Source organism: Gobius niger (assembly GCF_951799975.1).
Source record: "Gobius niger genome assembly, chromosome: 17".
In the NCBI taxonomy this organism is placed as follows: domain Eukaryota; kingdom Metazoa; phylum Chordata; class Actinopteri; order Gobiiformes; family Gobiidae; genus Gobius; species Gobius niger.
Genome location: NC_136868.1, coordinates 5,939,291 through 5,962,167, shown reverse-complemented (window position 1 = coordinate 5,962,167; position 22,877 = coordinate 5,939,291). Strand labels below are relative to the sequence as shown.

The 22,877-nt window shown below is 41.0% G+C and overlaps 1 protein-coding gene across 1 annotated transcript in view; it reads right to left on the bottom strand.

Moving 5' to 3' along the window:
• LOC306976800 (cadherin-2-like) overlaps positions 1-22,877 on the bottom strand; it is a 194,241-nt gene that overhangs the window by 12,231 nt on the left and 159,133 nt on the right. Inside the window, exons 14-15 of the mRNA XM_079574881.1 lie at positions 11,041-11,180; positions 5,439-5,600 (exon numbers count right to left, since the gene is read on the bottom strand). Coding sequence (XP_079431007.1) covers positions 5,439-5,600; positions 11,041-11,180 — 302 coding nt within the window. The remainder of the gene's footprint in view (positions 1-5,438; positions 5,601-11,040; positions 11,181-22,877) is intronic.

Below are 22,877 nucleotides of genomic sequence, written 5' to 3'. Positions count from 1 at the left end.
GCTCTCTTTAGCAGATGGCTTCGTGCGCACACACACATAGACACAATGCACGTTCACACCGGGTTTAACAAACAATATGGAGGCTGACAGGAAGAGGCGGAGCGGCCATCTTGGCTCTTCACGCCCCGAGGTCCTCTCTCTCTCCCTGTCTCTCTCTCTCGCTCCAGACAGCAGCCAGTTATCAGGCGCTGCGCAAAAATATGATCTGATTAAGTGTAGGAGGAGCGGTGCTAAGGCTGTCAGCGACGGGAAATGAAAGTGAATTTCAATTAAGAGGTTCAAACACGGGTTATGTGGCACATAGTGGGAAGGCACTGCGATGTATGTGTATGTTAATGGTGCATAAAACCCAGTCAAACAGGTCAGAGGAAAATGCCTTTCTTGGATGTAATTTGTCCCACACGCACCCTTATCTACTATAGACTATATTAGAATTAGATAGCAGAGATAGTGCTGCTATATTAAGTGGAGATTTTTGCGCATATTTCTCCTTAGGTTTAGACACTCTCTCCAGTAATTAATGCCATATCTAAATGAGGCCATTGTCTTATGACTCTGCTTTTGCACATTGCCCATTAGACTGTCAGGCGAAACTTTCTCTTTGTTGCATTTAAAACCAGTGCAAGCTTAAAACCTTGTGTGTGAAACTTTTTAAACTTTACCGAAAAATGTAAAATCAGAGAAAGCTGGACAAATTCATGAGCAAAATCTGAAACATATGTGTCCAACCTGCCGTATGCGTGTAAACTTTTGATGATGACAAAGTTTTGAAAGAGCACAAAGGGGATAAATTCCAGTATAGATACAGACGGCATCTCTGGACTCGCCCATATAAGGTCATGTTTGAGAACAGTTAAGGGGGGAAAACAATTTGGAGAAAAATCTAAACTTATTATTTATTATTATTATTATTATTCAAAAACTACTTTAACAAATGCTGAATTATTAATATAGTTTTATACTAGATAAGGATACAAAGACATGGAGAGGAGCAAAGTGTTTCTACAGCCCATAAATACATAAATAACAAAGAATGCTAACATGATGCTTCATGTTAGCATGAAACGCTAGGAGGGGGTCTCCTAGTTATTCCTAAAGTCAACAAAAAGACTCACGGCGAGGCGTCTTTCCAGTATTACAGCCCTCGCCTCTGGAACGACCTGAGGAGGAGCTCAGGGCTGCAGAGAACAAAAATGTTTTTTTGTCTTTATAGCTTAGCTTTAAACTGACATCTATTTATTTAGTCCTAATATATAATATACAGTATATATGGGAGGGGGTGCCAGGCATATTGTTTTAAATGTTGTAATCTGTAAAGTACTTTGTGATACCTTTCGGTATGAAAAGCGCTTTATAAATAAAGTTTGATTGATTTATGTTAGCATCGTGCTAATGCTAACAATAGCTAACTACGGCGGACGCTTTTCGCTTCTATTAATCTGCTGTGAATAAACATCCATATGGAACCGATTTAGACTTGGCTTTATTTGTATGTGATAAATAAGTTTACATTTCGCCAGAAAAAATGGCTAAAAAGATTCTGTTCTCGGCAAAGCCACGCCCCCTTCTGTGGCTATTGTATCTATATTGTTGTTAATCTTATAATTGAACTGTTATTTACCAGAGAAATTGTAGAAGGCAGAAGAAGCAAACTGAACTAAAACAACAACAAAAGGAACAGTATGTGTCTAATTTTGTGGAGTGTTTTAGTCTAATAGTCTCAATGAAAAAAATGTAATTAAGTCCAAACATTATTTAAAAGTTATGAATAGGTATTAGAAAGGTATTGTATGAATAAGATAAGATAAGATGATACTTTATTGATCTCACAGATGGAGAAATTGCATTCGATGAGAGAGCATCCGGCAGCAGCACCCATTCAGTGCGCACCACTCTTTTTCCACTCTTTTTTTTTCTTTGGTGAAAGATCGTTGTGTCGCGGCCGCCATCTTCACTGTTTTGGTCACAGGAGGAGCACTGGTTGATGGGAAATCTGAAGACGATGACCACGGCGGTGGAGCTCTTGCGCTTGGCCACGATGTTCTTGGCCACACAGGTGTAGTTGGCCGTGTGGGACAGACGCGCCTGCTTGATGATCAGGTTGTGTCCACGGTGATGTAGAAGTTCCTGTCCTCGGCCGGGTCCATGATCTCGTTGTCCTTCAGCCACTCCACCCGCATGACCTTGGAGGACAGAGAAACTGTAGCTGCCCTCTGTCTCCTCTGATCATCTGAAACGGTGCACCGCCTCCTGGGCTTGTCCCCGTCTCAGAGCGTGGTGTCCTGCACTGGTCAGCTCCACCTCGTCCTTCCTCTTCCTCCTGCACAGCTCCCTCTACAGTCTATCACCATCTCCTCGTTGGTCCCTTTTGTTTTTTCCTGTAGCTCGTCTTGTGACGCCTCCTCCGTGCTGCAGGTGTGGGGGCTCTTGGTGCCTATTCACTGTTCAGTGTCTCAGAAGAAGATGTTTGTAGATGCTGTTCATTCTGTCTGTTAATTATTGTTTTGTGTGGATTTGAATATCAATTTATAACATTAATATACAAATGTATTAATAAAAGGGGTGCGTTTAATCAATCAGCTTCTCACTTTTAATAAAAATGTAAGAAAGAAGAGCTTAATTTGTAGTTTGCTCTTGGTCACATCGTGTTATTGTTGCAGAATTTATAGAAAAATAGCTCTGATATTAGAAGCATGGAGGAGCATGTCGACATCCATTTTTACTAGTACTTTTTCTACTTCAGAGAGAGGGCACAGTGACCATGTGCGAGGACGCGGGTGACTAAGCGGTCCGCAGTGTTATTATGATTCAGCGCCTTACTTGGGCACGGCTCCTGTTTGAAATGGGTGGAAAACTTTCGAGAAACTTGCTGAGCCCCGGAGCAGACAGGATATGTGTTGCCGATTCCGTGTTAAAGCACATTATTCTGTGGGATCGTTTCCCCTTTTAGACTCATTCGAAGTGGAACTGTGTGAAGTGCGCTAGACCTAAATCCCGCCGCGCTCAGGTAAACGGAGCACTTTCACAACAGGCTTTGATGATTCACACCAGAGAGAGAGCGACGGACCGAGGGAACAGGGAGATGCAGGAGGTGGACAACATTACATATTTAAAACGAGTCTTTTGATGAAAATCTACTTTAGTTTTAGTCAAGATTTAGGCAGTGATACATATAGATACTACTTTAACAAATGCTGCATTATGAAAATAGTTTTCTACAGACTAAAGATACAATGACATGGAGAAGTGCAAAGTAGTTCAACAGCCCATAAATACATAAATAACTAATAATGCTAATATGATGCTTCATGTTAGCATCATGCTACATGCTAACGCTAGCTATTACTGCTGTTTTTTTCGCTTCTTCTGGACAATCTGCTGTGAAAAACATCCATATGGGCCTGTTTTAGACACAATTCTGGTTCTTGTATTCTATGTATCTATATTTACTAAGCCAGGTGCTAGTGCTACTTTAAAGCATAGATACAGACGGCATCTCGTCATAGAAGGGGGCGTGGCTTCGCCGAGGGGGAAAATAGAATCTTAAGAGAAACACAATTTTTCACCCTTTTCAGCCCTTTTCTGGTGGACTATGAACTTATTTATCACATAAATAAAGTCAAGTCTAAATCGGGTCCATATGGATGTTTATTGACAGCAGATTGTTCAGTAGAAGTGAAAAAACGGCAGTTGTAGCTCGCACTAGCTAATCGTTAGCATTAGGACGATGCTAACATGGAGCATCAAGTTAGCATTCTCCGTTATTTATATATTTATGGGCTGTTGAACCACTTTGTTTCTCTCCATGTCTTTGTATCTTTATTTAGTAGAAAACTATATTCATATTTCAGCGTTTGTTAAAGTAGTTTTTGAATAATTAGAGAAAGTTTAGATTTTTCTCCAAATTGTTTTCCCCTTAACTGTTTTCAAATATGACCATATATGGGCGATGCTGGAGATGCCATCTGTATCTATAACCGATTTGTTTCCTTGTTGCACCTGATATATCAGTAGAAAACATTTATATCAGTGCAAATCTGAAACATAAATTAGTTTGCGCTGTGACCTTTTAGTGTTTGAGAGAGATCAACATCTCAAATGCACCTAAAAAGTCGCCGCCTGGGTTTAGCTGACTGTCATGATCTACGGTTGTTCTGGTCTCGGTTCAGCCACACTATGCACACAAAGAATGAGATCAGATGGCGACTTGAACATCCTGAATGACCAGGTTGTTCCATCAATGGGTTTCTTCTTCCCTGAGTTTGGGAAACACTTCCTGAGTCAACAAAATATTCAGAGTATTTTGTTCAGATACAGTTCATGATAATATTGTACTGCACTGTCCTTGTGCATTAAATTAGAATGTGATGGGGTTCTTTCAAACTGTGTTTTTTAGTCCTGTCTTTTCTTTGGTTTTTAATAACGAAAAAAGAGATTATAGCCATAGATCAGGGGTGTCGAACTTGTTTGGGTCAAGGGCCAAAATTCAGCCCCCACGGCAGGGGGCGCTTTATCAGCCTGTGTCATGTTTCTCAAAGTGCTATACATGAAGTCATTATTCAGTCACTCCACACTCGATGGAAGTAAGTTATTATTGTAGCCACACCCGCCCAGGGGCAGACTGACAATTTACCACATGGCTATAATATGCTGTTTATATCCTGATCTCTTGTTATGTTAGTGCCCTCTGCTGGACACGTGTGGAATTCTTTCCTTTTTTAATCTCAGCTGCCCCCTAGTGGTTGGAGTGGGCAAACTGCTTATTTCGTTTAAAAAAAACATAACTCTGCACAGGAATGGGCTAGAGACTTACTCTTTTTTTTGACATACTCAGGAATTCATGCTCCTCAAAGGGCCACATTAAATCATCTCGTAGGCCGCATGTGGCCCGCGGGCCTTGACCTTGACTCATGTGTCATAGATCATTATCATCAAAAATTACTTTTTTTTAATTAGATTTAGTCAGCAAATATATGAGAGTTGAAAGCCTGGTGGATAAAATACAGCATATTCAAAAGTAAATTCAAAAATCAACCACCCTTAAGATTATATTCTGAAATGTACAGAGGAGACATACACTCGAGTGGATTTAGGGGGAGAGAGTGAAGCTGGCGGACAGTGAGCTCTTGATGTCCAACAGTTTGTTTGCGATGCATCACTTCCTCTAAGCAGCAGCCGCGACACCTTCTCACCTCGGCAACAGCTTCTGTGTGCCGTCTAAACCGGGCTATAGTTCTGCTTTGAAGCCACAGAGAGGGTTTCAAACTATAAATCACAAACATGACGATAAAGTACTGACTGGAAAGTGCAACCAGACAAGAGGCCAAGAGAGCCAGCGATGTGCTCTATGAATTCAAAGACCGTCCTAAACATCTGAGCGTCAAAATCCTATCTACAGCTCAGCAGGACAGCGAAGAGAAACACTGTAATCCTTTTACCTCGTGGATGAAGTCTCCGATGTCTCCAGGGTGCGGTGCGGCCGACCTCATTGGATACTGGTGGTCGTGGTGCAGCGGTCTCTCGTCCATGCGTCTGATCCCCACCTTCACACAGTCGGGCTCCAGGGCGTCCGGCTGCTGCAGCTGGCTCAGGTCATAGTCCTGGAAGACCACACGCACACACAAGAGAAGTACAGCAGTCAACAATGAGAGGAAGGGTTTCACCTGATGGTTAGGTTTGGAGAAGTAGAAATAAGCAAAGGTGTTATCAGGAGCAAAACGCTTACTCAAGAAAGAGTTTAATTTCCATTTCATGTATTAATTTAATTGAATGGGACAGTGCATATTAATGAAAAGACAACTAGTGCTGTAAATATGCCGGATTTAGCTCTAGGCTAATTTTCGATCCGCAGTCCCATGAGGTAAAAAACTAAGACAAGAACTTACAAAATATAAAACACATAAGCCAAAACACACAGCAGCACATTACAGACAAAACAGGCAAGGACAAGTACACAATACATAAAGTGCATCGCTTTCATACGCCACTCCCCTCCTCCCTCCCACTCACACACCTGCACCTGTAAATATAAATAAAAATATGCTCTTAATGCCTCTTAATGGTTACACCTTCGTTGGCAAAGAAGCCATTCTTTCAGTTGTCTCTTAAAGGGGCTCGATGCACGTTAGCCATTTTACACTCACCACTGCCACCTCAGGTCATACATGTAACTGCACCCTCTATGTTAAAGGGATATTTCAGGATTTTTAACATAGCGCCTCATTTCCTAGTTATGTGTTGCTGATTTCTGGAGATATTTTTTTTTGTAATTCATGCAGTTCTTATGTTTGAAGAGTTACATGGTGCTAGGCTTGTGCTAGGCTAGGGCATTTCTATGGTATCAGCTAGCCTGCATTAATCACTTATAACACCAGACTAACCAGTTAAATGTTTGTGTCGATAGAATAATTTTTGGAATATAACTGACCTTGCATCACATGAATGATCGCATTTTGAGGGACTATTTTCTAGCAGATCACTCCGCCGCTGCGTAGCTTATACAACCACGAAGCTGATGCTGCTCAAATATAAGGTATTTTGAATGCGAAATGGTTAAATTACTCTATCGACACAGACATTTATATGGTTAGTCTGGCGTTATAAGTGATTTGCCTCAGGTGCTCTGTGGAGCGGACTGTCAGACTGTTTTTAATGCAGGCTAGCTGATATCGTAGAAATGTGCTAGCCTTGCATTAGCCTAGCGCCACGAAACTCTTCAAACATAAGAACTGCATGAATTACAAAAAAAATATCTCCAGGAATCAGCAACACTCTGGATAACGAGGAAATGAGGCCCTGTGTCAAAAATCCTGAAACATCCCTTTAATGGAAGTACATTTTGAGAAAACGTGCGCCTATTTCTTGATTAGAGCACATAATGTTTCTAGAAGCAAAAAGAAGTTTAATTGACCTCAAACAAAAGAGCACTGGACCGGCTGATTTTATCATTCATTGTACATAAGTTACCCCCATTTACTATTAATCGTTTGCACATTATCCTGTTCTTCTTTGATTTAACATTTTCCAGACTTTTTCCCTTTTGGTGTTACTTGAGAGCTGTTGTAACAAGTGAATTTCTCCGTTGTGAGATAAATAAATTCCTATCTTATTTTATCTAAGAGACTAATAGCTGTGTTTTGTTCATTGCTTACTTGCCTGTTCCTGTGCGGCGCTGTAGTGTCACTGGATTATACAAAACAGATATAATTGAATTCAAATCAGTTGTTTTTGCTACAGAAGAAGTTTAAAAGTAAAAATAGTAGGAGGCTCTTGAGTCTTCCCGCTATTTGCATGAGCTGTTAAAGTAGTTTATACAGCACAATCCTTCTGTGTTCTTTCTTGTTGTTCCTTCAGAGCCACGCGAGAAATTAATCTGATGTAAATCTGAAATGTAATGAGGCTTTCCATGCAAAAGCCATGTTTGTTAATGAAATTGCCCAAGACTTCTCTTTTTCCCCATCCAGTAGGAAAATACTGAAGTCGTCTGTTTCGTATTTTCAAACACACAAACAGAATTTAATGTGTGAGAGTTGCTCATCTTTTGCCATCAAATCAATACACTGCAAATAATTGACTGAGAAAGACTTGGGGGCCCCCCAAAAAAGAGAAAAGGGGGGCAGCACCGGCCCTGATCAGATGGCTTCCTGTTTCCGGGCACTGCTCAATCATCCGTCCCCCGGCTGAGATTAAGAGCACTACAAAAGAGGGGCTGCAAACAGGATTAATTGCTTTCTGTGCGAGAACAATTTGCAGCGAGTGCCTTCACTTCTCCAGACTGAGGAGGTTAACCCTGAGTTGGCTGGAGGAGAGCACTCAGACTAGCCGTCTACAGAGAGACCGCAGTGCTCCAGTTGAAATGTTTTCAATAACGCAACCCAACATTTATAGTGTCTCTAAAATGGCTGTGCATGACTATAAACATGATGCTTTAATAACCAGGCCCACTGAGATTTAGATTAGTGTTAACCGCTGAAGACAGGTCAACAAGACGGTGGAAGCAAAGCTATTAACGGGACTATACAGTTTAAAAATGTTAAAACGAAGTATTTTCATCCCCTACATGTTCAAAATGTCCAAAAGTCCAGTCTTAGTCATTATTTTCCTGACTCACAGCTTAGTCACAGTCCTGATTTTTTAATTTCTTTCTTTTTTTTTAAAAACCCCCACCAGAACCAAGCGCATTTTCTCCAGTTTGGCTTTACACAAATCTAAAGCTTCTTGAAGGATGAAAACACAACAAAAAAAGCGACAATAATGTGATGAAAAAATGGCGAAAATGTGACAAAAAAGTGGCAAAAAATGTGACAAAAATGTGACAAAAAAATGGCAAAAAAAGAGACAAAAATGTGACGAAAATGTGATGAAAAAGTGGCAAAAATGTGGCAAAAATGTGACGAAAACGAGACGAAAATGTGACGAAAATGTGGCAAAAAAATTGGCAAAAAATGCGACAAATAAGAGACAAAAATGAGAGGAAAATCTGACGAAAATGTGGCAAAAATGTAACAAAAAAAGAGACAAAAATTTGGTGCAAATGTGACGGAATGAGGCAATAAAAAAGTGGCTGAATTGTGATGAAAAAGAATGTCTAATAGTGCTAAACTGACCTATAGGCTGTAAGCTTTTAGATTTGGTTAAAGTCGAACGGGATAAAATGTACTCAAAGCTATTAAAGTAGTGAGTATAAAATGGCAAACTTGCATCTAGCCCCTTTAAAACAAGAGACCAGAACAAAGGCCTATCAGGAAAAGGGATGGGACGATAATTAAAATTTGGGTCACGATTATCTTGACCAATAATAATGATAGTGATTAATACAATATTTGCCTATGGTTTGAAAAATTCACTGAAACTTAAGAAATGGCAGAAATTATGGAAATTGGAAAATGAAATAATCGTCTTCATTTTCTGCTATAAATGTCACATTGAGTGAGACCAACATTAAGGGGTAAGTATTCATAAGTATAAGTATGGATCTTTATCTTTTCAGAGACACACTCGAGAGAAATTCATTGCCGGTTTTATAAGGCAGCGCCATATAAATGCAAAAGAACTAAATTGGAAATTCAAGGCCTATACAGTAGGTCGTGTCAGCTGCACGTTGGTGTAATTATTTCTGAAGAAACATCACAGTAGAGCCATGTGCTGCTACTAGCATCGCATTAATCAATCAACTTTGCTGCCAGTAAAGCAAAGATGACAAACTTTGAGACTGAAGCACGTTTAATTCAGCATGTTACGTTTACACTAAGTTTGCCTTTACGATGCGGGTGGTTATCTCTCAGATAGGTGAACCTGCGTTAGCTCTTTTCTTCGACATGTTCTGCCTGTGGGAGCTCCATCTTAGTTTTATTTTGCTCTCAATCCAAAAAAAAATCCTCAGACTTAATTTCATCCGGGTGAAGTCTGACTAAAGTCTGAGTGTGGATTTATTCACCGCCTCGTTCACTCGTCCACTTACCATGACAGTGACAGCGGACTCGGTGATTAGATGAGTCGGGGACCCCTTGTGGTGTAAAACCACATTTCACAACCAAGATGCTTTATAGAAGAGGCCGCTCTACAGTATAGCCGGGTTTTAGATAAGGTTCAGTCCAAGGTTAGGCCTTGTATAGTCCTGGTATAGACCTGGCAGAAAATCATAGAGATAAATATTTTTGTACTTGAAGATGATGGATAAGCTAAGAAAAAATAGAACTTTTACTCACAATGGAGAAATTCACTTGTTACATCAGCTCTAAAGAAACACTCAGGGGGTGCAAATAGTCTGGAAAGTGTGCAATCCAAGTAATAAAGTATATAAATAGAACAGATTATAATGAGCCACTGCGCCACCATGCTGCCCAAATTCTCATCATCACAATTTCAGCAGTGAGCCGCAAAGTTACTTTTTGCTCTCACAGATAAAAACAGAAGCGAAAAGAGTGACTTCAAAATGTTCAAAAGTCCAGTTTTAGTCATTATTTTCCTGATTCACATATATTTCATCTTAGTCACAGTCCTGATTTTTTTTTTTTTTTATTTTTTTTTTTTTAACCCCCACCAGAACCAAGCACATTTTCTCCAGTTTGGCTTTACACAAATCTAAAAAAAAAAGCGACAATAATGTGATGAAAAAATGGCAAAAATGTGAGAAAAAAGTGGTAAAAAAAATGCAAAAAGGTGACGAAAATTTGAGGAAAATGAGACAAAAATTGGCAAAAAATGTGACAACAAAGAGACAAAAATGTGATGAAAATGTGACGAAAAAAGAGATGAAAAAGTGGCAAAAATGTGACAAAAAAGTAGCAAAAATGTGACAAAAAGAGACAAAAATGGGAGGAAAATGTGACGAAAATGTGACGAAAAAGAGACAAGAATTTGACGAAAAAGTGACAAAAAAATTGCAAAAATCTGATGAAAATGTGAGGAAGATGTGGCAAAAAATTAACGAAAAGGAGACAAGAATGTGACGAAAAAGTGGCAAAAATGTGACAAAAAAGAGACAAAAATGTGAGGAAAATGTGACGAAAAATGTGACGAAAATGTGGCAAAAATGTAACAAAAAAGAGCCAAAAATGGGACGAAAAATTGGCCAAAATGTGACAAAAAAGAGACAAAAATGTGAGGAAAATGTGACGAAAAATGTAACGAAAATGTGGCAAAAATGTAACAAAAAAGAGCCAAAAATGGGACGAAAAATTGGCCAAAATGAGTCAAAAGAGAGACAAAAATGTGAGGAAAATGTGACGAAAAATGTGATGAAAAAGTGGCAAAAATGTGACGGAATGAGGCAATATAAAAGTGGCTGAAATGTATTGAAAAAGACTGTCTAATAGCGTTACACTGGCCTATGCTGTAAACTTTTAGATTTGGTTAAAGTCGAACTGGATAAAATATGCTCGGTTCAGGTTAAGAGATTATATTTAATGGAATAAAATATTGAAATAATATCGTCAGTGCAATATTCAAGACCGTTATCGAACATTGCTGTACTTTTCTGACATCGCGCCGCCCTCCTCCCCACTGCGCGCCTCATAAGCATTACTTCCTGATCCGTACCTGGTCCTCCTCTCCGCCCCCCTCCTCGTCGTACTTCAGGATGTTGTCCCGCACGTCGTCCTCCGGGTCGATCAGGAGCTGTTTGGCCTGCCTCTCTTTGTCCCGCCTCTTCATCCACATGACGAACACCAGCACCAGCACTGCAGCGTGGGAGCACAGATAAGACGCCGTTATAGAGTGTGCAAATTAAACACGCTTCAGGCTAATGCTAAGGCTAACATCCGCCAACCGCCAACCAGCGCAGCCTGCATATAAAATAAAATAAAAAAAACCTTACAATTTTTCAGGGTACAGAGAAATGCTGGAATCTGCCAGACACACACACACACACACACACACGTATCTCCAATCCGGCAAGGCTTTGATTAGCTCTGCGCTCGGCATTTGCATATATTACAAAATGAAATGCTTTAGGACAGTGTTACCAAGCTGTGGGTGACAGTCAGGACACCGAGTCAGACGCGCTTTGAAATCCACATGGTCTGGCGTGGAGCGAGAGGGCGTCCAAACAGATCAGATACGAAGAGGCCTTTCAGACACATGTGTTGCCATGCACTGTAGTGACATGACCTGAAATGACCGTCGCGTAATGATAAATGTAGTATATGCATGTACGTATTTGAATGTGAAAAATGCATAGATACAGACAGCAATGTGTCGCCTCGCCGAGGGGGAAGAAAACCTCTTACTGACACGGGAGTCATAACTTTTCCCACTTTTTTAGCCGTTCTCTGCTGGAAATGGCAAAAAAAATATTGCGAAAATGTGACAAAAAAGTGGCAAAAAATGTGACAAATAAGAGACAAAAATGTGACGAAAAAGTGGCAAAAAACTGACGAAAAAGTGGCAAAAAAGTGGCAAAAAAGTGGCAAAAATGTGACAAAAATGAGACAAAAATGTGATGAAAAAGTGGCAAAAAACGGACGAAAATGTGACGAAAAAGTGGCAAAAAAAATGCAGAAATCGGACGAAAATGCAATGAAAAAGTGGCAAAAATGTGACAAAACAGAGACAAAAATGTGAGGAAAATCTGACGAAAATGTGGCAAAAATGTAACAAAAAAAGAGACAAAAATGTGACGAAAAATTGGCAAAAAATGTGACAAAAAAGAGACAAAAATGTGGCACAAATAGGCTGTTGTGGAGAAAATGGGAGACAGTTTTTACTCTTCTTTGTTTTCTCCCTCTGGCTGCTTCGAACTTTTCCAAAGAGCACTTTTCAAAACAAAGTGCTTTCAATGGACATACATAAAATAGTAGACTTATATGTCTATCTCCTTATTTTATTGTATTCTGTATTGTTTTAGAAGCTAAATATGTTTTAATATGGTGGTTTATATCATAGTTTATATGTCTACTGGTTTTACTCTTTGCTGTTTCTGATGGTACCATGAACTACAGAGGGCATGCAGCAAATCATCATTAAAATATGTTTTATTTTAAAAGAATATTGAAATACTGTTCAGTTTCACCCAAGGGCGTAGGTTTGGTGTTACTATTGGTGGGGACACTTTACCCCCCCTCAAAAAAAAAAAAAAAATTAAAAAAAAAAAATTAAATGAATAAAAAAGCTTTTTTTTCACTAAGATAATGCCTCTAGACTTGTCAAACATCGTAACATAGGCATATTAATATGACTCTTTGTTTTTATCTTTTGTTTTTATTAGTGAAAATCAGTCTCTAAACTCCCCGTGTTGCCCCTCCCCTCACTGCTGCGCTCAGAGAACATGGCACAGAAGCCGCTCTCCTCTCCCACTTAACTTGTTAATAAAATACCGACCATTTTCTGATCGTTGTTGAGTGAAACATCCGACATAAATAAACTAGAAACATCGCGGGTTTCCGTCGGACACGTAAATGCGTCTCACGTAAGGCTTCATAAAGAGATAGAAGCTCCGTTGCAACCCGAAAATATGCATTTCTCCGCGAATATTTGACCAATCAACGCGAAACAAAAAGTGTTGTGATGGCGATCGTCCTCTCCCAAGCCTAAAGTGCCACATCTGAGTCAAGTCTTTGTGAAAGATCACACAATGTGAATGAAGTTGGTGGGGACAACTTGGCCATCCTGAAATATTGATGGGGACATGTCCACACCAGTCCTTCAGGAAGTTACGCCCTTGGTTTCACCTTCTTTTTAAATCTGAATTATTTGTAAGAACCCCCTGCTAAAAGTGCTCGCGTACCCCCTGGGGTCCCCAACTAAACAATGACCAAGTGTGTTTCTAAATTATAGAAATAATGTGAGCGCTCATACATTTTTGTGAATGTAGAGGGAAAAATATACTTTCATGAGCACACAAGCACGTCTGCTCACAGGCTGTAAAGTCAGTTTCATAACTATGAAGGCGTAACGTTCCTCACTAAACTGGAACATGTAGTGGGAGGAAAACACAAAATTTTAACATCTTTAAACTCAGTGTAGTCCCTTTAAATTCAAAACCGTTTTCAGCCTGGACTTAAACATAGTCAGCCTGTACACACTGCAAAAAGTAATTAACTAGATAAGTATAAACATCTCAATTTGAGCATAATAATCCAAATTTTAGTTGTTTTGACTAGTTAAGACGTTGTTGGGCATTTGTCCTAGATTCTTTCACTTGTTCTGAGATGTTTCTGACTCGTTTCGATACATTTCGTTCTTATTTCAGATAATTTTCTTTGCCAATGGGGTAAGAAAAACGGTCTTATCTCATTGGCAATTTTACTTTCTTATTTCAAGCGAGATTTACCTTAGAACCAGTCTGAAATGTCCTCAAACGAGCAAAGTAAACTTGGTCCGATCAGGAAAAATGTCTAAATTAGAGACTGTCCTCCAACAGAAAACGACACAAGTGGTCGTTTGTCTTATCCCTTAATTACGACCATATAAGACGTTTACTAAAACAGCGCCCCCAAGCTCCCATTGAGGGTATGTACATTTACATTACATTTAACCCGATTCAGAAACGACTTTATTTTACGTAGTGTTTTGCGATGACGATTCCAAAACTCAAACGCAAAGAAATAAATCACAAACTTGCAAAATGAGCCCCACATGCAATAAGTAAAGCCGTCCCAGGTCTTCTGCCCCGCCACACCTGTGGAGGAACTGAACGTCCAGCGGTGCCAAAGGCTCTCCAAGCGCGCTCTGCGCTATTACGCATCACACCTCCCCAACCGCAGCAGCGGCGACAGGTCACCATCCTCATCATTTATTACATTATATGTGTGAGCTATAGGTTATCGCCATTTTACTCACAACAACAGCGACACCAAAGCACAACTCACCATTGACGCCTTCGTTTCTTCTCCTCCATATGCGTCACTGCCAACTCCATAAACTCTCCTGTCCGCTTCCATCTCTGTCCTCAAACGTCCTCGTGTCTCAGACTCCGTCTCCCGTACGTCCGGTTGTCCGGTGACCGCGGCGAAACTCGGATCCGCCCCGGGTTCCAGTGCGCATGATGCAGGGAAACACCGCTGTCACCCCGACAAAGTCGGGCCTCGGCTCCGCTGCTGTTCTCCACAAAGTCCTGCGTCTCTGTCAGAGTTCCTCTGGAGAACGTGCAGCCAAATGTCCTGATCAAACTGATGTGGTTCATTTCTCCGCAGTTTCGTCATTTAAGGATAAAAATATAAAACATCACAGCTGTGTTTAGCTCGCGGGTTTTTCCAACTAGATTTGACGGACACTCGCTCTGTCCAATGAAAACACGTGAATCAGCTCGAGGGCGTTTGGGCAGGTGAGCCTGCGCTCTGATTGGCTGAAGAGTCAGCTACGTCATATCCAGTAATATTTGTTAATAATTATCATCATTATATTATAAATAATCTGAAATAAACTGTTGTAAAGCATTTCCTCTGATGTCTGTGATTTATATGGACTAAAGCAGGATTTAACCCTATAGCAAAAGGTGCACAGGAGGGAAGAAAAAAGAAAAGGGTTTATGTATTTGATTTGATTGATTTATTTGTACATTTCTTATTATCTACTATTTATGCATTTATGTATTTACCGCAGCAATAACTATTCTTTCTGGGATCCATTTATTTATATTTTTAATTGTTATTTGAGTTTTTTACTTTTACTCAAGTAATATTATTTTGAAGTAGTATCTGTACTCGAGTGTAGTTCTCTTTTTACTGAGTAAATCTGCAAGCGGCAAACTGAAGAAAATATGAAAATGAATCAAAGCACAATGAATCTAAACCTGTTTTCTTGTGTCTTATCAAAATAATTGTGATTTATTTTTTTCTGGGGTATTTTTTACACATATCAGAATTTTCAACATTGTTTTATGTTTCTTCTCTGCTTTATCAACACTAAACCTTAATTAGACAAACATTTACTCAGGGGTTATGATAAAATTAAGAAACAAAAACATAATTCTTATAGTTTTCATCATGTCACGTTTCATCTGGACCGTGAGGGTTCGCACATCCATGTGGTGCATGTGTGTGTTGATTGATCATATGTGATGTCGGTGGAGCCACAGGAGGAGCCACAGCCACATGTGAATCATCAGTGTTAAGTCATGTAACATAAAAGTTAGTGTGTACATTTGACCATCTCAGTGTTGTACACTGGCTCACAAAGGAACCTAAAGAACTGGACGCAATTGGACTGTCCAGAACTCCATGAAGCACATCTGTCCCTGCAGCTGTTCATTAGATGTTTACATCATAGGGAATGATGATGATGTTCCTCTGCACAAAACAGATCAGAAATAATGCAACCTCCTCATATGCTGCTGCTATTTGATAAAGTCATGTTTACATTTCTATATTTTATTAAAACACACGTGACAGTCGTCTGTATGATTTACATGATGGCGGCACATGTGGCTGAGTGGTTTGTGCTCTGGCCTCACAGCAAGAGGGTCCTGGGTTCAATTCCCTTTCAGTGTGGAGTTCACCTGCACCCCAACAAAAGATAAGATAAGATAAACGTCTTTAGCCCCAGAGGGGGATTTGTCTTTTTTCTTGGCGACAGTGCCGCTCATCTGCGCACACACAATCAGACATGACAAAACATTCACATCTGCAGTGTCTCTATTACATTTGCTTTAAACATAAAACATGTGCATTAGGTGAATCCTCCTGCAGGTGATTCTGACCATCAGCCTGGCTCCACATCTGGAGATGGTCCCCAGATGCTACACGCTCCTGCCCACTGCTCCTGACGGCTCGCCTGAGTCGAAGGAGGGGCCACATGCAGAGACACATTTTGTAATGACACATAAATGATCTTAACCTTTATCTGCACTCATGTGTTTAGCTCATTATGTCATGCATAGAAACACATATGGGTAGAATGATTACTATGACCAAGACATTTATTTTGAATAGAAAAATAATAAAATGTGTAACATTGTTCATATAAATCACAGACATCAGAGGAATTGCTCTATAACAGTTTATTTCAGATTGTTTATAATATAATGATGATAATTATTAACAAATATTACTGGATATGACGTAGCTGACTCTTCAGCCAATCAGAGCGCAGGCTCACCTGCCCAAACGCCCTCGAGCTGATACACGTGTTTTCATTGGACAGAGCGAGTGTCCGTCAAATCTAGTTGGAAAAACCCGCGAGCTAAACACAGCTGTGATGTTTTATATTTTTATCCTTAAATGACGAAACTGCGGAGAAATGAACCACATCAGTTTGATCAGGACATTTGGCTGCACGTTCTCCAGAGGAACTCTGACAGAGACGCAGGACTTTGTGGAGAACAGCAGCGGAGCCGAGGCCCGAATTTGTCGGGTGACAGCGGTGTTTCCCTGCATCATGCGCACTGGAACCCGGGGCGGATCCGTGGATCGCCGCGGTCACCGGACAACCGGACGTACGGGAGACACGGAGTCTGAGACACGAGGACGTTTGAGGACAGAGATGGAAGCGGACAGGAGAGTTTATGGAGTTGGCAGTGACGCATATGGAGGAGAAGAAACGAAGGCGTCAATGGTGAGTTGTGCTTTGGTGTCGCTGTTGTTGTGAGTAAAATGGCGATAACCTATAACCTACACATATAATGTAATAAATGATGAGGATGGTGAATAGTCGCCGCTGCTGCGGTTGGGGAGGTGTGATGCGTAATAGCGCAGAGCGCGCTTGGAGAGCCTTTGGCACCTCTGGACGTTCAGCTCCTCCACAGGTGTGGCGGGGCAGAAGACCTGGGACGGCTTTACTTATTGCATGTGGGGCTCATTTTGCAAGTTTGTGATTTATTTCTTTGCGTTTGAGTTTTGGAATCGTCATCGCAAAACACTACGTAAAATAAAGTCGTTTCTGAATTGGGTTATATGTAATGTAATGTACATACCCTCAATGGGAGCTTGGGGGCGCTGTTTTAGTAAACGTCTTATATGGTCGTAATTAAGGGATAAGACAAACGACCACTTGTGTCGTATGGATTTGGAGGACTTGTTGCTAAATTAGCGAAAAACGCTCAAAACAAGAAACATTTCCTCCATATTCAAGTCATTTAAGACAATGCTTGATATTTACTTTTTGCAGTAAACAGCTGAACTACAGAGTCCTTTAATTCACTTAAAAATAACAATTCAAAAGGTCAAATGAAAAAATAGCCAGCCAGATGGGGAAATGCTGACCAACAAACTCCAAGTATCTCTGAAAGCTTTAATGCTTTAAATAAAGCATCAGGGTGCACATACAGAGGCACAGATGTCTCACTCATTTCATAGGGAGTGGCACGAGCTGCTACCTCTCACAAAAAGGCTGAAAAAAAAACATGACACGAAGCACTCCCGACACCGAACAAGAATATATTGAAAATCAAAAATGAAAAACTTAAAAATCTGTGTCCACATTTTGTACTTCCCAGTCAAAGGATTTTTTCCGTTAAAGAAGACAATAAAAGACAATCTGTGCTGTTTATATTTTAAAGTGACTCATTTTGCTGCCGTTCATTCCCGTACAGTTCGGCTTCCGTTCTATTTATCTGCACAAACAGATCTCCTTCAGCCAAAGAGCCTCCGGTGGGACGCGCTCACTTATGCAACACCTTTGAAACGAACCGTGTGTGAAATCCTTTTTCTAAAAACGACGCAAATCTCTTCTTCTGCTCTCGTTTTGGCCGGATTCATCGGTTTGCGTGGACGTGTTGTTGCTAAGTGCCGCCGCGCGGGGGGACGTCTGGGTGAGGACAATGAAAGCTCAGGAGAGGCGGCTTGAAGAATCGCTTGTCGCCGCTCGCCCTGTTCCCGTGCGAAGCGAGGCAGAGCCGGCCGGAGAGTCCATTTACCCAAAAAAAAAAAAACAACAGCTGACCCCGGGAACAGCGTTTTTAATAGCCGTCAGTGCAGCTGCCGCGGACCGACTCGGCACATCTGTCCAACTGCCTATAGACGCTTTACTGTGAAAGTCACGGCACTCAATGTTGCAGCCTCGACTCATGGGACTTTTACTGTAGTGTGTGGAGGCTTGAGGGATGAAAGGTTTTACTGTGCAGGGCCTTTCAGACAAACATCGGGTCTATATGGATGTTTTTTCACAGCACATTGTCCAGTAGGAGCGAAAAACGGCACTCGTTAGTACAGTATGTAGCATGAACGTTAGCTTCCTTGTTAGCATTGTCCGTTGTTTAAGTATTTATGGGCTGTAGGGCTGAAACAACTAATCGATTAATCAACAACTAATCAATTACTAAAATAGTTGTCAACTATTTCAGTAATCGATTAATCGTTTTCTAGTGAACACAGACTAAAATAGAGCAAAAATGACATGACAATTATGTATTTTGGATGAAAACCTAATTTATTTTTAAAGTGAGGGTCTGCAGTGTTTTGTACATTGTAAATTTCATAAATATCTGTCTTTGCCTCGTCCAATCAGAAAGCAGAATTAGCACAAAGAGCCTCCTACAAATGTTTACTTCAAGTTTACTCCATCAACATGTCCTCAAGTGGCACCACTTTAGATTTATGTGGTCAAAAAATTTTAAAAATACAATTTCCATGCACCTTTCACAGCCAAGCGATTAAACGATTAATCGTGAAAATAATCGTGAAAATAATCGGTAGATTAATCGATTATCAAAATAATCGTTAGTTGCTGCCTTAATGGGCTGTTGAACCACTTTGCTCTTTTCCATGTCTCTGTATCCTCATTTAGTAGAAAAATATATTCATAATTTAGCCTTTGTTTAAGTCATTGTGGAGAAAATGGGAGACAGTTTTTTAATCTTCTTTGTTTTCCCCCTCTGGCTGCTTCGAACATTTCCAAAGAGCACTTTTCACAACAAAGTGCTTTCGATGGAATTATATAATGGGCGACAGTGGCGCAGATGGTAGAGCGGGTCGTCTCATGATCGGAAGGTCAGAGGTTCGATTCCCACCTCCTGAAAGTGCACACTGTCATTGTGTCCTTGGGCAAGACACTTCACCCACATTGCCTCCAGTGTCTGCGTACACTGGTGTATGAATGGGTGAGTGGATCCTTGCTGTAAAGCGCTTTGAGTGCCTAATGTAGGTGGAAAAGCGCTATATAAGTTGAGACCATTTACCATAAAATAGTAGATATTTAGTAGACGAAACATATTTTAATATAGTGGTTTATTTCATGGTCTATATGAATTCCATCTCAGTCTACTGGTTTCTGATGGTGCCTTGGACTACAGAGGGTCTGCAGCAAATTATCATTCAAATAAGTTTTCTTTTAAAAGAATATTGAGGAATGTTAAGTTTTACTGTGCGACTATGTGAATTTGTGCACTTGATTAAAATAAGATGTTCTTCTTTCTATGAAGTGCAAAAATACTGGCAGATGTTTTAACTTAGCAAGTAAAAACGAGTCATTTTAACTTATCAAGACATCATTTCTCAGTCTTTCAGCGCAGTGTCCTCTCTGTAATGTGCGCTTTCATTCGTTGAGGAAAAGATCACAACATGCGAAGTGGAGACAGATGGGTCTTCATGTCAGGAAAGGTTCTGTCTGGGATGGCGTCACATTAGCTCTGAGGACGGGACCCCGCAGTTGGTCTTGAAACTTGAAGCTTTCCTTCGGCACAAAGATCCAGTTGTCGTGATCCCTGACATTTTCAAATGTGATTGACTGGACCGGGTTGGACGAGGGCGATCAGTATCTAGGCCTTGGTTTAGTTTGTATTTAGTGGAAGGGCAACAAAGGAGATGATAAGGCGACATACATAGTTGATCTGGTGTCTGGAAACGCAGGCTTTAGACTGTGGCGTTTGGGCGGACCAGGTGCAAGTGGCAAATGGAGAAGTCTTGTACAACAGCAGTCCCTCCCTGGAGCTTTTTCCTGCTACAGATCAATATTTCTGCACGGAGTAGGGGTGAGCAGGGGGTGGTGGTGCGTAGGGGGTGCACGTGCTGGTGTTTTGATCCCGGCGTGTGGAGAGCCTCGCTTCAATACCATAGTCAGCTCGCTTCTCTTCTCTACTCAGCTCTATTCTCTTTCTCTCGGGACACGGCCAATGTTTAACTCACAGTGGAATGAAGTTTGTAGTATGTCCTGTGAGAGCTTGAAGATGCTGAATGAAGTGAGGTAGTAGTAGTCATCTATAATATATCCCCATGTACACCCCTGATTTGCAATCCTCGCTGCATGCCCTGTCAATCGTCGACAATCAGACGTTCCTTGTCCATCACCAACACACGAGGCCTACTTCTCACTTCTTCCACGCAACGTAAAAGTAGTTTGAAAGGGTGCCGGAAGTTTATTTTGGCACTTCATACCGAGTTCCTGTATGTATAATGCCGGACGTTGCTGCGTATACGCCACAGACGGTAAAAAAATAATAGACGACTCCTCCTCACTCCTCCCCGTTTGCCACAATGACCACGCTCGAGAGGGAAATCATGGCGGATTTACAGACTCCCCCTCCTCAGCTCTGATGACGCATCCTTGAGTCGTCTTGCATGTCCTTCTTATCTAATCTCAATACTGCTGCATTTTAATGATTACTTTCTTTTTTACACCTTCTATTAAAACTGACTAATGTTATTGACTGTATCTTTTATCTAACTGACTCTAGTTGTTCATGAACTCCTGCTTGTGCTTTCTCATGTTGCCTCCTGCATTCTCACTTAAGCTCTGTCGCGCACGAACTCTTTGTTGCATGTTTGTTTTGGTGTGTTATTCCTGCTGCTGCAGCAAATGTGATGTTTATTGTATTTTGCCATGTGATAATTTTTGTGATAACTTGTTTGACCCATTTCCAGGGTGCCTACTGTACATCTGGCCGAGGACTACAGATGAAAACTAGCCTTTTGGCTAACTCTGGCATATTTTACAGTTGAGCTGTTATGTTAATATGCACTGTCCTTGCAAAAATAAATAAATAAAATAAATAAATGTTCCTAAAAGGGGCATAAGGGCGGGATCTTCACTGTAGACTCGGCCCTTGCGTGACGTGTAGTTCGTGCAGCTCCAATGCTAACAGTCCGACCCTCATTAGTACGAGATTTCTACCTTTTTTTTTTACCAGCCTGGTTTCTTTAACTGTACCTAGCCCAGCGTTATCACAGGAGGAATATCTAGCTGTAGAAAGTTTAAGAAAATTAGAAACCAGACTTGTTTTTAACCTGTCTAAAGCACAATGCATTCCAATGGGAGAATAGCGGCTTTATGGAGGTACTACAGCAATGGCGACCCCTAGTGTCATCGTCACAAAGCAGAGCAGCCAGCGGCCATTGGTATACGTGCCCAAATTAGAACTCGATTCTAATTTAGTTAAAGCGTAGCATAAATACGGGCGCACAGCGGGCGTAAAACACTGCTAGTGCAGATTGCCTGACTGCTTAAAATAGAAAGCTATCTTATGCTAAGTTGCTTAGCTGCGCTTACGTACTGTAACGCCTCTGGTGTAAATTCGGGGTCAGCCTCAGTCGACCCTGTCTTTCTAAGCCCCCTGGCCACACAACACTAGCACACCGTTTGTTCGCACACAAGATGTCACACTCGTCTGCGCTAACGCTGTTGTTGCGCCAGGCATTACATAGTCCCATCAAGAGAGATTTTTTTTTTTCAGTTCCTGCTTTTTTGATTTCTTTTCTTTTTTTCGATACCAGTAGTATTTAAACATTTCTTCTACTGGTATCGTTTAACAATAGCCCGCCCTACTGCTGAGTCACTGTTTTGGGGTAATTGCTATTGCAGATTGCCATTACATTTGGCACGCAAATGGACGGGCAACTTCCTCCTTCCATAAAGTGAAATTTCTCCTAACTCAGCGCTTGAAAAGTCCAGTAAGGAAAAAAAAGAATTGTGAGTCGAGCGCTGTTTAAGTTACAGTCGAGTGCTTCGCTTTTGTGGATTGAAGCTAATGCTGCACTTGCACATAAGCACTCAAGCAGCTACAGACTGGTAGACCTTTCAGCGAGGGTCTAGGAAAAAAAAAAACTGCTCTCAAACTCAGCTTATGGCAGATATGCAGAAAAGCCCCAGAGCATTACGGCCCCCTCATAGAACCCAGAAAAATATAAGGCAAAAAAGGTTAAATACTGATTCAAAGTGTATTCAGTGCCCTGGCAAATAGACTCAAGTTACATTACTCGATCTGCTTGCTTGCCAATTAAAATCACACGAGAACAGACTGGGAATACAAAAAAATACTGCCTGACCTACGAAACTTAATTAAAGGCTTGACAGCATACAGTTCCTCTCACATTTATTCGAGCTGCGGTGAAATCGAACACTTCAAATGCCTCCTCCGCATGTCTTTCACCACAAAAAACCTGTGTTGTTTTTGAGTTTTTTTCCCCACATCAACACATCTCCCGCTGATCTCTCTCTCCCATAGCCCCGCGTGCCCCGCCGCGAGACAGCCCAGGGCCCATAACGAGATGAGTCCACTCCGCTGCCTC